The sequence below is a fragment of the Cervus elaphus genome, chromosome 12, assembly GCF_910594005.1.
Source record: "Cervus elaphus chromosome 12, mCerEla1.1, whole genome shotgun sequence".
NCBI lineage: Eukaryota > Metazoa > Chordata > Mammalia > Artiodactyla > Cervidae > Cervus > Cervus elaphus.
In genome coordinates this window covers 17951230-17969128 of record NC_057826.1, presented here as the reverse complement: position 1 = coordinate 17969128, position 17899 = coordinate 17951230, and the positions used below count along the sequence as shown (strand labels likewise).

At 53.9% G+C, this 17899-nt stretch overlaps 1 protein-coding gene across 7 annotated transcripts in view; it reads left to right on the top strand.

The window, feature by feature from the left end:
• The first annotated feature begins 5777 nt into the window (after positions 1-5777).
• Positions 5778-17899, top strand: part of PAPLN (papilin, proteoglycan like sulfated glycoprotein) — a 35846-nt gene continuing 23724 nt past the window's right edge. For 4 of the 7 annotated variants that reach the window (XM_043921015.1, XM_043921014.1, XM_043921013.1 and 1 more), the window contains exons 1-5: positions 6991-7534; positions 8672-8739; positions 14360-14475; positions 15651-15711; positions 15964-16066. In XM_043921015.1, the coding sequence (XP_043776950.1) occupies positions 7216-7534; positions 8672-8739; positions 14360-14475; positions 15651-15711; positions 15964-16066 (667 nt within the window). In that variant the 5' untranslated portion in view covers positions 6991-7215. The other 3 variants (XM_043921016.1, XM_043921018.1, XM_043921017.1) reach the window with 3 other exon arrangements.

The window sequence follows — 17899 nt, the reverse complement described above, 5'->3', positions numbered from 1 at the left end:
CACCACATTGAATGCAGGGGGAATAAAGTGTGGTTCTTGATACTTCTTCTTACCCCTCATTTAACACACAAAAAAAGCCCCAGAGAACCATACTGGCCCCATAAAACCAATGTCCCTGGAGCATTTACTATTGACGTGCCCAGACCCTTCACAGAGCCCATAGGGTTATCCTCATTTCACAGGTGAGAGAATGGAAACTGCGAGAAGATGAGTAAGAGTCACAGACACACACGGCTAGAAAGTGGGAGAGGCTGCCCCCGCCCTGGCAGGTCTGGCGCCAAGGCCTGCGCTTCTTACCTCCAGGACAGGGGCACCGTGAATTGGAGCACCGCTCTGAGCCTCTGGTTTCTCTTCTGTAAAATGCAGGCAAGTTTTCTCAAATTTTCCAACTAAAGTTGCTCAAGCAACAGAGGATCATGAGAGACCCTGCAGGTCTAGGGCAGTCCAGAGTGGCAGCCACAGGCAGCAATGTCTCCAGAGTTTTAAGAAAATCAAAGTTTTAGTTTTATTTCACAACGCATTTTGTTGTTGTTTTATTCTGGTAAACACCCATGACATAAAATTTACCATCTTAATTTTTTTTTTTTTTGCCCGAACTGCATGGCGTATAGGATCTTAGTTTGCTAACCAGAGATTGAACCCGGCCCACAGCAATGAAAGCCCAGAATCCTAACTACTAGGCCACCAGGGAACACCTTTCATCTTTTCTTAAAAAAATATTTGTTTGGCTCTGCTGGGTGTTAGTTGCAGCGATCAAACTCTTCATTGCAGTATGTGGGATCTAGTTCTCTGCCCAGGAGTTGAACTCAAGCCCCCTGCAAGTCCCTTCATCATTTGTTAATGTATAATTCAGTGGTATTTATATTCAAAATGTTGTGCAACCATCACCACCATCCATCTCCAGGACTCTTCATCTTGCTAAACTGAAACTGTATCCGTTAAGCACTAACTCCCCATACCTCCCCCACTCCTGCCCCCAGCCTCTGGTGACCACCTGTCTCCATGAATCGCCTTCTCTGTGTGCATGCTCAGTCGCTTCAGTTGTGTCTGACTCTTTGCAACCCCTATGGACTGTAGCCCTCCAGACTCCTCTGTCCATTGGATTCTCCAGGGAAGAATCCTGGAGTGGGTCGTCATGCCCTCCTCCAGGGAAATCTTCCTGACCCAGGGATGGAACCCGTGTCTCTTAAGTCTCCTGCGTTGGCAGGCTGCTTCTTTACCACTAGCGCCACCTGGGAAGTTGCCTTCTCTAGGTAACTCATGGAAGTGAAATCACACGATGTTTACCTTTTTGTTTCTGGCTTGTTTCACTTAGCATCATATTCTCAAGCTTAATCCACGTTGTATGTCTGTCTGTGCCTGTATGTCTGTGTGCCTGTTTTAATACAGAAGTAACCACACCACCCCTTATCTTTAAATAGCATTTTACTCTGAAAGAGGAGTCCAAGGTAACAGGTCTGAAATGTACTGGTTAGAGAAGCACAGCAAGAAGATAAAAGCTAGTACTTTCCCCTCGATAAGTTGAGTGTTGGAAAGGCTGTTTCTGAATTGCAGGGCGCTGGTTCTCTGACTTTGGCACAAGGCACAGACATCACTCAGTCTCTGGGTGAGAATCATCCAAACACAGCAGCTGAAGCAGCAGAGGAGGTAAGTGCCCTGGGAGAGAAGTGGAGAGTGACCACGGGGAGAGGATTTCAGGAGTCTCAGCTGCTGGCCTCTGGGGGTCCCAATCCAGGACCCCTCCCTGGCAGCCCACAGGGACAGCAGGCACGGAGCAGGGGACGCCCAGCCCACGTCAGCACCACACCCAGAGAATGACACCTCGCCCTCTCTGCAGCGACTGAGGCACTGAGGCCACCCTGCTCAGCCACGAGACACCAGCTGTGCTCCAGAGGCCGGGCCACCCCTAAGAGGCTGGAGGGACCCTCCAGGCCTGTGCTCTGGGGCTGGCCCCACACCGCACCCCACATTGGCCTTTTTAGGGGCCTGAGCTGGAGCCCCTCTCCCTCAGGAAGCAGACAGTGGACAAGGGGGTCTCCTCACACCAGCTCCCTGCATGTCTCCAGAAGTTCAGGCAAGTGGCTTCTCCAGAGGAGACTGTAGCCCAGATTCTTGCAGTGTGCACTGTGTGTGTGTGTGTGTGTGTGTGTGTGTGAGAGAGAGAGAGAGAGAGAGAGAGATATGTCCATGTGGAAGGAAGAGGATGAGATCTTGAGAACAGAGCTGCTGAATGGGAGCCAATCAGGACGAATTTTCTGGAAAACTTCTCTTCCTGCTTTTTTGTTGCTCTTGGGGCTCTTCCACCCTGGGCAGTGTCCTACCCACACCCTGGGGTCTTCACAAGGCCTCAACCTCCTCCTGGGTTCCTATCCCAGGACCTGGATTCAGGCCCCAGGGCACGGAAGGACATCCCAGGAATTCAGTTGTCTCTGGATGGCCCATGTGTCCGTGGAAGGGTTGGGGAACCAGTATTTCTGTCCCTGCTCTGAGGATATAACTCCCTTCCAAGGCCAGGCAGTGTGACAGCCCCCGTCAGCCACAGTAAACACTGCCCATCTCACTCCCACAGACCAGGGTGGGGTGGGGTTGGGGGGCGGAGTGGGTGCAGACTGGCACTTGAGGGTTTGAACATTCTCCTTCCCACCCCCCAACTTTGAATGACTCTATCAAGGGAAATGGATGCATGTGTTGGAGGGTGGAGAGAAGTAGAGACACAGAAAAATCCTCAAATGTGAAATGTTCTTTTCTCCTTTTGGATTCCTGGTGGGCTGTAGCATAGGTTGTGTTGTGGTTTGTTTTGGCTGTGATGGGTCTTCACTGCTGAGTGTGGGCTTTCTCTAGTCATAGTGAGCAGGGGTGACTCTCTAGTTGCAGTGCACAGGCTTCTCATTGTGCTGGCTTCTCTCGCGGCTTGCGGGCTCTAGAGGGCTCGGGCTTCAGGGGTTGTGGTGCACAGGCTTAGTTGCCCTGTGGCATCTGGGATCTTCCTGGACCAGGGATCAAACCCGTGTTTCTTGCATTGGCAGTCAGATTTTTAACCACTGGACCACCAGGGAAGTCTGGTTGTGGCGTTTATAGTGGAAATATTTGAATATTCAGGTTGTAAGATTTGTTTTATTCTAAGGTAACACACAAGGGTAGAAGGCAGTGCCCTACTAGAAGGTCAGGCTTCCCTTGCGGCTCAGCTGGTTAAGAATCCTCCCGCAATGCGGGAGACCTGGGTTTGATCCCTGGGTTGGGAGATCCCCTGGAGAAGGGAAAGGCTACCCACTCCAGTATTCTGGCCTGGAGAATTCCATGGACCCTATAGTCCATGGGGTCCCAAAGAGTTGGACACAACTGACTTTCACTTTCACTGGAAGGTAAACTCCCCAAGGGCAGGACAGTTTGTGCGTTGGCGCCCGTGGCTGGGCAGAGTTGACAGTGCAACCCTATGTTTAGTGACACTGCCTCAGTAGCTTGAAAACAGCCGTGGGGTGTTTATGCCGTGGAAACTGATCAGTGCTACAAAGCAGTGCTTTCTGGCCTCCAGGGAGCTGGTTGTTAAATGTTTACCACCACTAGACGTTTATTCTCCCCAGCTTCCAGCAGAGTAGGCACTCAGGTATTCAAGGAATGAGTAAATTAATAAACCACCATCCAAAAGAGCAGAAAGGAGAGAAGCAGTGTTCTCCAAGTTCAGGTTAGCCGAGTGCTGGTGCCACATGTCTTCTCTGGGGTAACCCAGCGCCTGAACTGCCATCTGGGGGACCTGCCAAGTCTTGTTTCCCAGGTCCTGGAGGTCGGGGCGCCAGCATGCTCCTGTTGGGGCTAGAGTCTGCAAGGGCCATTTGGGGCTTTTTTCTGGGGGCAACGAGGGTCCGTGTTGCCTAAAAGTGGCGGTGGCAGCAGTCAAGGATCCAGCGGGATGTCCTAACCAGCACTGGTCCTGGGCCATGATCTGTGACCACTTCTGTGATTCCAACCCATTTCTGTGCTGATTCTCCAGCTTCTTGTCAAGTCTATGAGCTCCCAGTATCTTTCCTCTGACGAACGTTTCTCAGTTAGCCATGTCCTTTTCTGTGGTTTGTAACCAAGCGGCCTATGTGTCAGGTCAGGTTTGATGCACAAGAGATCTACTGGGGGAAAATGCAGCAAAGATAAACAGAAGGGATCCGGGGCAAAGAAAGCCTTCAGAGAGTGGTGTAGACCTGAGGTATGGCAGCAGGAGGTTGTCAGTCAACCGTGTTTCCTGCACCACTCTCTGGAGGAGCACTACGGAGCCCTGGTGCAGGGTCCAAAGAGGAAAAACACAGACCCCTGCCCTTGCGAAGTTCACAACTTAGAGGGAGGAGGGCAGACAGATGTGTCACTGCAGTGGTTCACAGTGCTTAGGTGAACCCTGCATCATGGGAGTGCAGGTGGGTGGAAGGAAGGCTTCCTGGAGGAGGTGCATTGCAGGAGCTCTTGGGGTTTTGCCGTCTCCCTCCTCTCCAGCTTGTGATCCCAACCCAGCCTCACAGAGAGGTCTGGCCACTCATTTCTTGGCTGTGTCCCTGGATCTGCAATCTACAAGGATGTAGGGAATCCAGGATAGAGGTATTGCAGGAAGGGGGACCCCTTCCAGGGCCCAAAACTGGGCTCTTGTCTAACACTCAGAAATGAATTGTCCAAGGAGACACATGTGCTGACAAAGCAAGAGATTTTATTGGGAAGGGCACCCGGGTGGAGAGCATGAGGGTAAGGGAACCCAGGAGAACTGCTCTGCCGCGTGGCTCGCAGTCTTGGGTTTTATGGTGATGGGATTAGTTTCCGGATAGTCTTTGGCCAATCATTCTAATTCAGAGTCTTTCCTGGTGGCCCACGCATCGCTCAGCCAAGATGGATGCTAGCGAAAGGGATTCTGGGAAGTGGACAGACACGCGGTGTCTCCTTTTGACCTTTCCCGAACTCTTCCGGTTGGTGGTGGCTTATTAGTTCCGTATTCCTTATCAGGATCTTCTGTCATAAAACAACTCATGCAAATGGTTACTATGGTGCCTGGCCAGGGTGGGCAGTTTCAATCAGTGTGCTTCCCCTAACAGAGGTGGAGGGAGCATGGGACAGAAGGAGCCCACTCTTATTGAGCACCTAGTAGCGGCTTTATAGAAGCCAGTGACTTCTCTTCTCCACCACCCTCGACGTGAGCTCAAGTGAGCAATTGAGGAGGTGACATGACTTGCCTGAGTTCACACAGAATGAGAGGCAGACAGGCTCCCGGCACAGCTGTCTGCCTCTCGGGGCGGTGCTCCTTCTGCCACCCCAGGCTGCAGCCACAGAGGGCGAGACAGGACCAGGGCGGAGGGGGGTTTACTAGGGGAGAGGCCTTACACTTTTTTCCTGGAAAAAAAAATCTTTATAAACCACCACGGTTTTGTTTTGTTTTTGTTTTTTTTTTTACCACCACGGTTTTGTGCACACCGTTCTTTTTATTGAACAAGGACTGTGTGTGCTGGGCCCTGTGGTCACCAAGTCCCTCAGGTGGTGGGACGCGAGGCTTAAAGGCAAGTGCTTGCCCTAACCAGGAATGGCTAGAGCCCGGCTGGTGGGTCCAGGGACCTGCCTGTCCAGCCTCTGGGTCTCGTTTGCAGCTGAGGTGTGGGATAAGAAACCTGGGCCTCTGAGCAGAAGGGATCAGAGAGGAAACACAGAAACAGCTCAGGAAGGTGCTTTGGCCGCCAACCCCCCACAGGAAGAGAAGCAGCTGCCTCCCTCTTAACAGGGACCTTTGACCAAGCTCAGAAAATTCCTGGCTGAGGCAGGCAGGGAGTGGGGCTTTTTGAATGGGAGCAAGGCTTTTTCCTTTTCTAGAGAGGTTTGGGGTAATCCCACTTCCTTTTCTCTGCCAAGCTTTATCTTTGTGTAAGAATTCACACACGTCCCCAGGGGGCCCCAGCTGCACAGCCGCTGCATCTCCTCTCTTCAGGATAGGTTAGTAATGGGCCAAATTTAACATGCTTAGGTTTTACTAAGCATTTTGTCTGAGCATCCGTGATGGTCCAGGGAGATGAGTTGCCGGAGCTGCAGGTCTGAAGAAGGGGTAAGCTCCCTGCTCCTCAGAAGGCCAGGAGGGGAAATGCCCAACAGCTGGGTTAGGAAAGGGGCTGCAGGCAGAAGAGGATGAGGGAAAAGGAGCCAGCCTCGTGATCACCCCACCTCCGACGTGTCCCAGGATCAGGGCTAGTTTTCTGAGGATAGGTGATTTCCAGTTTCCGAGACAGAAATGGCAGACAAGACAGAGTGCCTTGGTTAAGAAAAAGAAAGACAAGTAGGAAGGAAAATTAGCTCCTACCTTGATCCCAACTAGTGCTGTGAACACAGGTGACAGGGATGCACACTCTACCGTCAGGGACCTCAGAGCTGACTTAGGGAGACTCCGAGCCGGGCAGGGTGTTGCACCAGAGAACTGCAGCAGAGGTGGAGATTGAGGAAGCAGGGGCCACCAGCTGCCTGGGGTGGTGTTGGGAGGCTTCTAGAGAGGATGGTGTTGGGCAGATCTTGAAGGATGAGTAGGAGTTTGCCGGGTCAGAGGGGGTTTCCCGAGGGCATTGTAGGCAGTGGGAAATGGTCGTGAGGAAGCATAGAATTCAGGGGTAGAAGACAGGCGGCTGCACATAGGTTTGTGTTGTTGTAAGGCGGATGCGAAGGAAGGATGGCACAGACCGGGAAGACTCGGGTACAGAGGAAATGGGACTGGCGCCAGCAGCAAATATGAAGGGCAAACCCTTGGCACAGACCCGAGGGGATGGAGGCCCTGGGCATCGCAGGTCACCGGGGATGGATGACAGCAGAGCTGGGTGAGGGGGAGATGGGCGGGGGGGAAGCCCGCCAGCGGCGAAGAGAGAAAGCCCAGCCTCCGCCGGCGTTCCAGGCGACCTGGCCGACCTCCCAGACTGGGGCTGGGCGGGCACCGACGGAGCGGCCCCGCCGGCCCTGCGCGCGCGAGGTTCCTGGAGACAGGTAGGAGGCGGAGGAACAGGACCCGGGGGCCGGGGCGGCTCACCTCCGGGCTGCTGCAGGAATTTGCCCGCCCCCCACCCCCACCCCGGCTGCCTGGGAGAGCGGTGTCGGAGGAAGTGGGGTTCCTGGGAGGAGACCTGCCTCCGGCTCTTCGCTAGGGCGGAGCCCGCTCCGCGCCGCGGGCCCTCGCGCCGGGATAGCGGAGGTCGTGAGCGAAAAGGAAGCCTCGGAGGGCAGATGGCCGGGCTGAAACAGACGCAACCCCGGGCGGCCCACGCCAACCCTCCGGCCTCCTCTGCGCTTCCCTCCGTCGGGTGCCGTTCCGGAGCGCAGGGTCCCGGAGACCGCGCGCCCCTCTTCCCTGGTGCTGCCGCGGCTGTGGCCCTGGAGCGCCCGAGCCGGGTGCCGCCCCTCTCCGCCTCGGGGGCTGCAGCGGGCCCGTTCCCCCGCGAGGCGGGCGCAGGGGACATCCTCGCGTGGAGACCGGGAAGGGCGCGCGGGGACCCGACGTCCGGTGCGAGGCCGCAGACCACTCGGCGCGCGTCCGCCGCTCCCAGTAGCAACTCCTTAAGTTCTTTTCTCCTGTCCTCCCTGCTGTCTCTCCTTTAGCTGCGTTATTCACCGCCCCCCCCCCCCCCCCCCCGGCGAAGGCAGTCTCTACTTCAGAGAAGCAGCATCTTCGTCGTTAGCCCTAGCACGCGGCTTCCCAGGCATCCCGGCTTCCCCTCTTGCGCGCGGCTCTTCCACGAGGGGTCGCAGAGCCCAGGCGGGGCCTCCACCCCTCACACCGCCAGCCCCGGGAACCCCTGGTTTGCAGTGAAAATGATGCCTACATGAATCACTCTTGGTACTAAATTGACGCAGTATAGATGTGCCAGGTTATATTTGGCTGAACTTGGCTTAGTACGCTCTATTTTATTCTTGTAAACTGAAGTCATTTTGTGCTTAAGGAAAATTAAAGAGAACCATGGTGGAGTTAGATTTTAAAACTTAAGCATACAAGTCAGTACTTGCTTAATTGAGTATGCCATTTTCCAGCACGGTGACATGTACACACTTGCACACATACTGCGCACACGCACCAGACTGCACTCTTCTCTGTGCATACTGCACTCGCACACGCCAAATCACACAGGCATTTTGTACACACACCCACCCCCACCCACCTGCGTAGGGAGCCTGCTTGTGGAGCTTCTCCGGAGCAGAGAAACGCTCCCTTGAGTTTAAAGTAAGATACAATCAACATATTCAAAGCTTTTAAGCTAAGCTTTTAAAGTACCTACAGAGACTTTTTAAAAAGTCTTTACGAGTTTTTAAACAAGTGATGTAATGGCTTTTAAAAAAGGATCTCTTGCTGAATGAAAACAGTGAGTCTGAATGCTTTGATTCTGAACTGTCTTTTAACCAATGTTTTGAATTGCTCTTTCTTCCCTCTGAAACCCTGAAAGAAGTTACTCTTGAACTTTTAGAAGCCAGTTGTAGACGGGCCTGCGCTCCCTCACTGTATAAGACCCTCCACTGCGACCCACGGCGTCCCCTCCAGTCCCTCTGCGGGTGTGCGGGTCACCTGTGGGCGAGGACGGGCCGCCACCTCCGCGCTGGCCCGGGAGCCGGCGCGGAGCGCGGGGCTCGGACGGGTGGGGCGGCGCCTCCTCCCCGCCCCGCCCGCTCCACTTCCCCGCCTCTCCCGCAGGCCCGACCGAGATGCGGCGGCTGCTGCTGCTCGTGCCCCTGCTGCTGGCCCCCGCGCCCGGGTCCTCGGTGAGTGCGACCCTTCCTCCCGCCCCCAACCCGGCCGAGGGTCGTCGCGGGTCGGAGCGCCCGATGGCTGGAGCCAGTGGCCGCGGCGCCATCCCCAAGAGAAGCCCACTGTCTGGATGGTGGGGCGGGAAGAGGAGAACCCTCGGCCTGAGCGCCTTCAAAGACGGCTGGGACCTTGCAACCTCTGGTGCCTAGAACTTCCCGTCTGGCTTTAGGGAACAGTTCTCAGAATTGGCAACTTCCCAGCGGCTCCACCCCTCCTTCAGAAGGTTCTGGGCACGCTGCTAATGCTGCGGAGGTCCAGAGTGGTGGTCTATCACGGTGGAAGGAAGAGGGGTCCTTGCTGGCACCAGCTAAGGAGCAGGGCCAAATGGCCATCCCACCAGACGTCTGCCACTTGCCTATTGACCAAACTCGGCTGCCTCTCAATGCCCCTGCAGCATCTAGAGCAGGGCTGTTCAACAGAACCTTCTGAGATGATGGAAATGCTCTGCATCTGTGCTGTCCAATAAGAGAGCCACTGGGTTCACGTGGTTACTGAGCACGTGACATGTGGTCAGTACAACTGAGGAACTGAATCTTATTTGATTTTTAAAATTATTTTTAACTGGGCTGAGTCTGTTGCTACCTGCGTGCTGCTCTCTACTTGAGATGCATGAGCTTCTCATTGCGTTGGCTTCTCTCGTTGCTGAGCGCGGGCTCCAGGGCTCACTGGCTTCGGAAGCTGTGGCACTCGGGCTCAGTTGTGGCATATGGAATCTTCCCAGACCAGGGAGCGAGACAGTGTCCCCTGTGTTGGGCAGGCAGATCCTTAACCACTGGACCACCAGGGAAGCCCTTATTTGATTTTAATGAACATGAATTTAAACAGCCTCATGTGGTTAGCGGCTACCGCATTAGTGGAAATTCAGAGAGTGGATACAGGAAGGCAACTGGTGATCACAGTAACTGTTTCATTACCAGGGGCCTGAGGGACAGGCTCCCTGGAGAACCTACCTGGGTTCCAAGGAGGTGCAGGGAATCTTCTAGATCACAGGCCCCACCTTGGGGGAGGGGACCGTGTGCTGAGCTGGGCTTGTTCTTGGAGCTGCTTCTGCCCAGCTTCTCCCACGTTGACAGGATGGAGGGCACAGATTCCGTCCGCCCCTGGAGAGGGCTCCGTGGGGGGAGACTCACAGCCCTGTCTCCTGAGCCCCGCAGGAGGGCCCCTGAGAAAGGACCCCCACTGTTCACTGCTTGGGGAGAGGCAGGGTGATGCCGTCTCTGTGGAAATGTGAGTGAAGGCTGAAAAGTCCTCCTCCAACCAGGGGGCAGGCAGGGGTGGGAGTCAGCAGTGGGCAGCGGGTTTGGCGTGGGCCTCAGGGCAGAGAGTGGGCTAGAGCCCCCTTCCTCATGTCCCCTTCACCACCTTCTGGCGGCCCCAGGTCACCTCTGCTACGCCGGGGTCCTTGTTTCCTCAGCGCCACACCCTGAGGTCCTCGCCACAGACTTCGTCCTCGTGCCTGGCTGCACTGAGGTCACGGCTTAGCTGCGGCGGGGGGGGGGGGGTGTGTGTGGTGAGTGTCAGGACACCAGGATGAAACTCAGAACCACCTCCAGCAGCTGTGTGATGCTAAGCAAATCATCAGATCTTAGATTCCTTTAAATTGGAGAGTAATGACGCCCACACACAGGTTGCATGCAGGTGAAATGAGGGATCCGAAGTAACCTGGGGCCTGTTAGGGGCTTTCTCCCTTAGAAACACCTGGGTCCATGGGGCTGGGACCCCCTCCTTACCCGATGCACTGTCTGGGGGAGGGTGTGGCCCAGGCTGGTTCTAGCTGGGGGCGGGACTGCCCCATGGCCCAGGCTGGTTCTAGCTGAGTGCAATACCCACCCCTCCTCCATGGCCCAGGCTGGTTCTAGCCGGGTGAAATACGAACTCCCCCATAGCCCAACCTGGTCATAATTGGGGGTGGGACGCCCCCCTCCCCGTAGCCCAGGCTGGTTGTAGCTGGGGGTGAGACCCACCCCCCCCCATAGCCCAGGCTGGTTGTAACTGGGGGCAGGACCCCCCCTCCATGACCCAGGGTGACTCTAGCTATGGCGGAACCCCCTCCCCACCATCCCCAAGCCTTCACGGGATCATTCTCAGTGCTGACCGGGGTCAGCTGGAGCAGAATGAATAGTAAGTTAAGGACGACTGACACATCACGCCTCTCACTGCCCCTACCCCAGGGTGGTCAGGGGAGGCTTCACAGGGGTCTTCCACTCTCCTTGCCTCCGGTCTGTTCCCACTCCCACCCCAGCACATTGGGCAGGTGATCCCCCGGGAACAGTGTGGAAGGAAGAGGGGCTCCTGAGTTGCCCAGGTGGGGGTTGGAGGAGGAGCTGGTAGGGCGCAGAGGGCGGCAGGAGGCAGGTGAGGACAGGCCCAGGTGAGGGTGGACCGGACCAGCTCATTCTGGCTTCACACCATCACGCCGCTCGTGGTAATTACAGAGAAACGCGATGTGCCTGTGCTGCTCCTGGCTGAATGCACTTCCCTTTGCCAGAGAGACTACAGGACCAGGCCTGGCTCTCGGATGCCTGCCCCTCCCCGTCCTGACTGCACACGGTGGCAGGGCGCCCCTTGCTGCCTGTGCACACCCACAGGCCCAGCCTGGGGGCAAGGAAGGGTGGATGGGGGGCTCAGGTCTCCTGCTTCAGGAGTGAGCCTGCCATCCAAGCAGGCCTTGGTCAGAGGTAGTTAGTAGCTAGGACGAGGCCGGCAGGATAAGAAAGCGGCAGTTCCCGTGGACTGCTTCCAGAATTCTTATGTTGTAGTGATGAGCCTTCCCTCTTGGCTCAGATGGTAAAGAATCTGCCTCCAACGCATGAGACTTGGGTTTGATCCCTGGGTTGGGAGGATTCCCTGGAAAAGGGAATGGCTTTCCATTCCAGTATTCTTATCTGGAGAATCCCATGGACAGAGGAGCCTGGCAGGCTACAGTCCATGGGGTCGCGCTGAGTCAGACAGGACTGAGCGACCAACACTTTCACTTTTTACAGCAATGAGTCTGGGGGGAGGTGCTTATCATCCCTGGAAAGTCACCCTCTACCCCCGACACTCAGTACCTTCCCCTTTAAAATAGGAACTGATCAAGTAAATTTCAGTTTAAATTTCACGGAACACTTTTATATCCTGGTTTTTAGAAGCTCGGAGATCTGGCCCACTTAGAAGTGAAGGGTAAATGATTTGAAGAGTGAAAGCTCAGACTTTGATCTGGTTGGCCCTTCCTTCTTGGTTTTGTATGTGGTTCAGCAAACGTGTATGAGTTGTTCTGATTCAGGGTTCATGGTTTTATTATAAACCAAGGATAACTAGATGTTTGGCACCGGGGCGCTAGAAGAGCGTTGGGTGTAATCTGCGTGTGTGCAAACCTCCATCCTCACCCGAGATCCTGGGTCGTGGCGGGAGGCTCACTACATGAGGAACGGTTTGCTTTTCCGCATGAGAACTTGAGTTCTTTCTAGGGAAAATGGCAGGGATTTTTTCCTCTAGAGATTATTACGTTGTGATGCCCTAAAATAAAGTCCCCTTCAAACAAACAGGACATATTTCCAATCCACGTTTTGCCTCCCAGCAAGAAAGCAAGTCTAACACCCGTCCATCCTCAGGCCTCATCCAGTGTCCCCCTTGGTTCCCCAGGTGAGGTTGGTGGGAACCTGGTACAAGAGCAGAGGCCTGGAGTGCAGCCAGCCCGCCATTGTGTCCACTCGTCCCTGGTGGCTGCCTCTCTTCACCTCTTTTCCATGCACCGGGATGGTCAGGTTGTTCTGTGGAGTAAATGAGAGAATATATGTGTAGCATGTGGACTTCTGAAGTCAGCTGCAGGGTACCAGATCCTTCTGGCGGGTACCTGTATCCATTAGGATCATTTTCCTGTTAGAGTCCCAAATGACAGTCCTTCAACAAAAAAAGACCCGATTCCTCTCTCTCATAAACACGCATGGTCAGAAATCTAGGGATGTTCTATCTCACCAAGTGCTCCAGGATTCTTGTACCTTTGCTTCAGTGTTTGAAACTTCTGTTCCTAAATTACCACATAGTTTCGAAGGCTGCTCCAATTCCAGCCATCACATCTGATTTCCAACCAGCAGGAAGGAGTATAGGAGGACTAAGAAAAAGGACAAATGAACACGCAAGCTATCTCTTAAGGAGATTACAGGCACACTGTTTTATTATGCTTTGCAGCTAGTGCATTGTTTTTTCACAAATTGCTGTGTTGAGAGGGTCTATCAATGTCATTTTTCCAACAGCATTTGCTCACTTTGTCACATTTTTTAAATTCTCAAAATATTTAAACTTTTCAATCATTATTATGTTTGTTATGGTGATGTTTGATTAATGATCTCTGATGTTACCACTGCAAAAAGATTATGACTTGCTGAAAGTTTAGGTGATAGCTAGCATTTGTTTAGTAATAAAGTACTTTTTAATTGAGGTACATACATTATTTTTAATACCATCACACACTTAATAGATTCTAGTATAGTACAAACAACTTTCACATGTACTGGGAAATCCCCAAAGCTGTGTGATCTGCTTTATCACAATACTTGCTCTATTCTGGTGGAACCAAGCCTATAGTATCTTTGAAATATGCCTGTACTGGAGACTGCTAGGAAAGGAAATCTTGCCCAGTCGTGTCCGACTCTTTGCGACCCCATGAACTGTATATACAATGCATGGAATTCTCCAGGCCAGAATACTGGAGTGAGTAGCCTTTCCCTTCTCCAGGGGATCTTCCCAACCCAGGAATCGAACCCAGGTCTCCCGCATTGCAGGCGGATTCTTTACCAGCTGAGCCACAAGGAAGGCTGTTACCCAGCATCTTTCATGTACATCTCACTGACAAGAATTTAGTGACATAGCTGTGGTTGGCTGCAGGAAACCTGGGAAACGAACTTGGGTGGGAGGGCAGCCAGCTATCCAGCTAGGAGTCAAGAGTTCTCTTAATGGGAGAAGGGGAGGATGGATACTGGGGAATTCCTGGGGGCCCCTGCCACAGCTTGGCAGGAAGAAATCACCACCCCATCCTAACACACACGTGCACACGATTAGATTAAGTTCTTACTAGGCCAGAGTTACAAAAACATGGCGCTGCGGGTGGACGGCATTCCCCGCACACGTGGAACCCATCCTACCTGATGACATGCTGGTCCTCCTGCGCTTTTATATCTCCCTCCTGGGAGGATATGCTCTGCTGGTCTGGGGGCTTTCATTCAATTGTAGACATCTTGGTTCTCAGACCAGACTCTGCCCAGCCAGGGGATGTCATGGTCAGACACGATCAGGGGAGAGCTCTCTGCCCGCAGCTTGCCCATTGTACTGGGCACATAGGGGCTGCTGGTGGAGGCGGCACTGATGGATGGGAAGGCTGGGTTGGCTCCCAGCTCCTTATGGTGAAAGCTGGCTTGTTCCACAAATGAGGATGTTGGGGTGCTGCAGTCCTGAAGGCTTGGCTCTAGGAGACACCGTCTCAGGCTCCTTGCAGGGGAGGGCGATGCTCCAAGGCCGGGGGTGTCAGGGCAGCCCGGAGCACTCTTGTGGGGGCTCCGAGTGCTGACTCCTGCTGCTGAGCGTGTCCTCCTCTAGGCTCCCCAGGTGAGGCGGCAGAGCGACACCTGGGGCTCCTGGGGTAACTGGAGCCCCTGCAGCCGGACCTGTGGAGGGGGCGTCAGCTTCCGGGAGCGCCCCTGCTACACCCAGAGGTAGGAAGGCGGGGATGGGCCAGCTTGCTAAAAGAGGGTAGGCGCGGGGCAGTGGCTGGGTGTCCTGGGCCAGTGCCAAGGCCACAAGGGCAAAACCTACCACACGACAGATTTGTTCTGGGAGCAACATCAGTGGAGAACTTGAAATCGAGTCATTTCCGCATACTGACACTCTGATTGCAACGACAATCTTATTTCAGGGAGCTGGTGCCATTCCTGCTTCATCCATCCCTGAGTCTCTAGCTTCTCTGGCAGTGCCAGCAGGTGTAATGAATTCTTGTTGAATTAACAAACAATCCTCAAAAATTCCTAACGTGTGCGGTTTCTCTGCCGTCAGCCCCTTTGTCAAGTATAGATGTTTCTCACTCCAAGTGACTTATTAAGTTCCTGCTGTGTGCCCTGCACTCTGATGAGTACCATAGGGCGCAAAAGAAGGGGTGATGACGCTCTGCCTGTCGGGGGGTTAACAGTTCCTGAAAACTTTGCCTGAAGAGGCAGAGAGAAGATACTATTCTAAGTGTCTTATCCACATTTACTCCCCTTAAATGGCAGAATAACCTTACCAAGTGGGTATATATTGCATCTTATTGTATCTCCAAGGACAGAATTTGAGTCTTCTCTGGGAATATGCTTTAAGAGGCAGAGTGGCCCCAAGTTAGCCAAGCTCTAGGCTAGTTAGCCTTCTGGGTGGGGCTTCTCCCAGGTCCGAACACAGGGCTCATTATACCTGCCTAAGGGGGTTTGTGCGGAGAAGGCAATGGCACCCCACTCCAGTACTCTTGCCTGGAGAATCCCATGGACGGAGGAGCCTGGTGGGCTGCAGTCCATGGGGTCCGTAAGAGTCAGTCACGACTGAGCGACTTCACTTTCACTTTTCCCTTTCATGCATTGGAGAAGGAAATGGCAACCCACTCCAGTGTTCTTGCCTGGAGAATCCCAGGGACAGGGGAGCCTGGGGGGCTGCCGACTCCGGGGTCGCATAGAGTCGGACACGACTGAAGTGACTTAGCAGCAGCAGCAGCAGGGGGGTTTGTGAGCCCTCTCCTCTCTGCCACCCCTCTGGCCCAGCAGTGCCCGCCGAAACTGGGGGTCGGGGGGACCTGTGGGAGGACCCCAGGAGGGGGCGGGTGCTGGGTCGTGGGGCTTCGGCTTTTCCCAGTGCTCTCGCCCTGCAGGAGAGATGGCGGCTCCAGCTGCGTGGGTCCCACCCGGAGCCACCGCTCTTGCCGCACGGAGGTAAGGTATAGCCCCTGGGGGTGGAGGACAGCTCCCCGGACCCCCGCCTCGGCTGACATACTGGCCTCTGGAAGCCCCCCACCCCCGCACGTGGGTGCACGGCAGCCGCTTCCTCACCCCGCCGCCTGAAATGATACCTTCGCCTCGTTAGCACAAGGCCCCTGGAGGGGGGCTGACCCCCGCCTCCCTGAAGCTGCAGCAGGGGGACGGTGGACCCCAATGGTGGACCCACAAGCCCCCTCCTCCCCACAGAGCTGCCCGGACGGCGCCCGCGACTTCAGGGCGGAGCAGTGCGCGGAGTTCGACAGCCGGGAGTTCCAGGGGCGGCGCTACAAGTGGCTGCCCTACTACGGGGGTAAGTGCGCGCTCCCCTGGGCGCCCCTGCTGCCCCGCCCTGCGTTGTCCTGCGCTGGGCCCCTTCTTTGGCGAATCTCTTTACTCCATTGACTTTGCATTTCGCAATTCCACTAACATATTGTGGTGCTCAATCGTTCAGTCCTGTCCGATTCTTTGAGGCCCCATGGACTGCTCTGCCCATGAAACTTTCGAGGCAAGAATGCTGGAGTGGACTGCCATTTCCTACTTCAGGGAATCTTCCCCGACTCAGGGATCCAGTCCGTGTCTCTTGCATCTCCCGCATGGCAGACGGATTCTTTACTGCTGGGCCACCTGGGAAGCCCTCACCATATTCTAGATGCTTGTCAAATACATTTAAAATAAAACCTCCAGTACTCCCAGCAGGGCATAACACTGGTGACCATTTTGAGGTTTTTCCATCCTTTCCCCCTGGGTATACAATGTTTCAGGCCAAGCGTTGGCCAGTTCTGTGCAGTTTTGAGCGGCCTTTTGCTTGGCCTGCTCGCTGAAGCCTTCCTCACTGGCAAGAGTCTCCAGGGGGGTGGGTGGGGGGTGGGGGTGGGGTGGGGTTGAGACCTGTGCCCAAGTTTGGGCAAACTGCAGGCTGGGCTGCCCCCGGGCTTGGTGTAGCAAGAGCTCATTTACTCAGAATCTCTGGGGCTGGAGGCCATGCTCTGGGTAACTTTGAGGAGCGTGTAGGTCATTAATTTTTAGAGCGATACAGTTCAAGAAAAGCAAAAACAAAAATCACTAACATGGTGTAATTAAAACACTTTCGATGAGTCAGATATGCTGTAGGATAATCCTTCCCAGTATGAGTTTTCACTGCTCACTGTAGATGACTCCTGGAAATTCTCTGGCACTCTGGATTCCAAATCAGTGAATATTTTATGTGCTGTGGGCTGGGGGAGGGGTCTTGCCTAGAGGTGGAGGCCCCAGTGGAGAAGTTTGCATTCATTGCTTCTGCTGGATCCTAAGGTGAGGGTATGTTGAAAATAATTTGCTAAGAACTGACTCATTGGAAAAGACTGATGCTGGGAAAGATTGAGGGCAGGAGAAGGAGGCGACAGAGGACCAAGTGGTTGGATGGCATCACCAACTCAATGGACATGAGTTTGGGCAAACTCCAGGAGATGGTGAAGGACTGGGAAGCCTGGAGTGTTGCAGTCCGTGGCGTCGCAGAGTTGGACACAGCTTAGCAACTGAACAACAACAAAATATGACAGAAAAATTAGAACAGAGGAAAGTTTAAAAAGGGTTGCCGAGGGATGCCTTCTTTGTGGTGGAGGTGATTACAATCCTGTTAGCATTATTCAAATAGATAAATATAAAAAAACAAGAAAATTACCTTAACCCACCTCTTTCATAGGATCCCTGCTAGCATTTCCTTCTAGTCCCTTTCACATTACTTTCTCTCTCTGTTTATGTATTTGTGATTGTTACATGGTATCACTTTGCATTCTGTTATAAACATTTCACCACATTACTGGCTAGTCTTCATAATCACAGTTTTTAATGGCACAATCCACAGGTGTAATAATCTAGTGATAGTAATTAGAGAGAAAGAGTAGCTGACACTCAGGCTATTATAAATAGTAATGCTGAGATAGACCACTTCAAGTGTCTAGCTTTTTCCTTATTCTAGGATTTTCCCTTGACTTGATTCCCAGAGATATATCTGTTTCATGGAGAAGATCCTTTCCCCCTGTGATGGTGGTGGGATTTTGAGCCACTGGGGGTGTGATGGTGTAGGACTTCCTCTCCGTGTGTGTGTGTGCCTGTTTCTAGCCCCTGCCCACACTTCGCTGTTGCTTGCACAGGCCTCGAACCT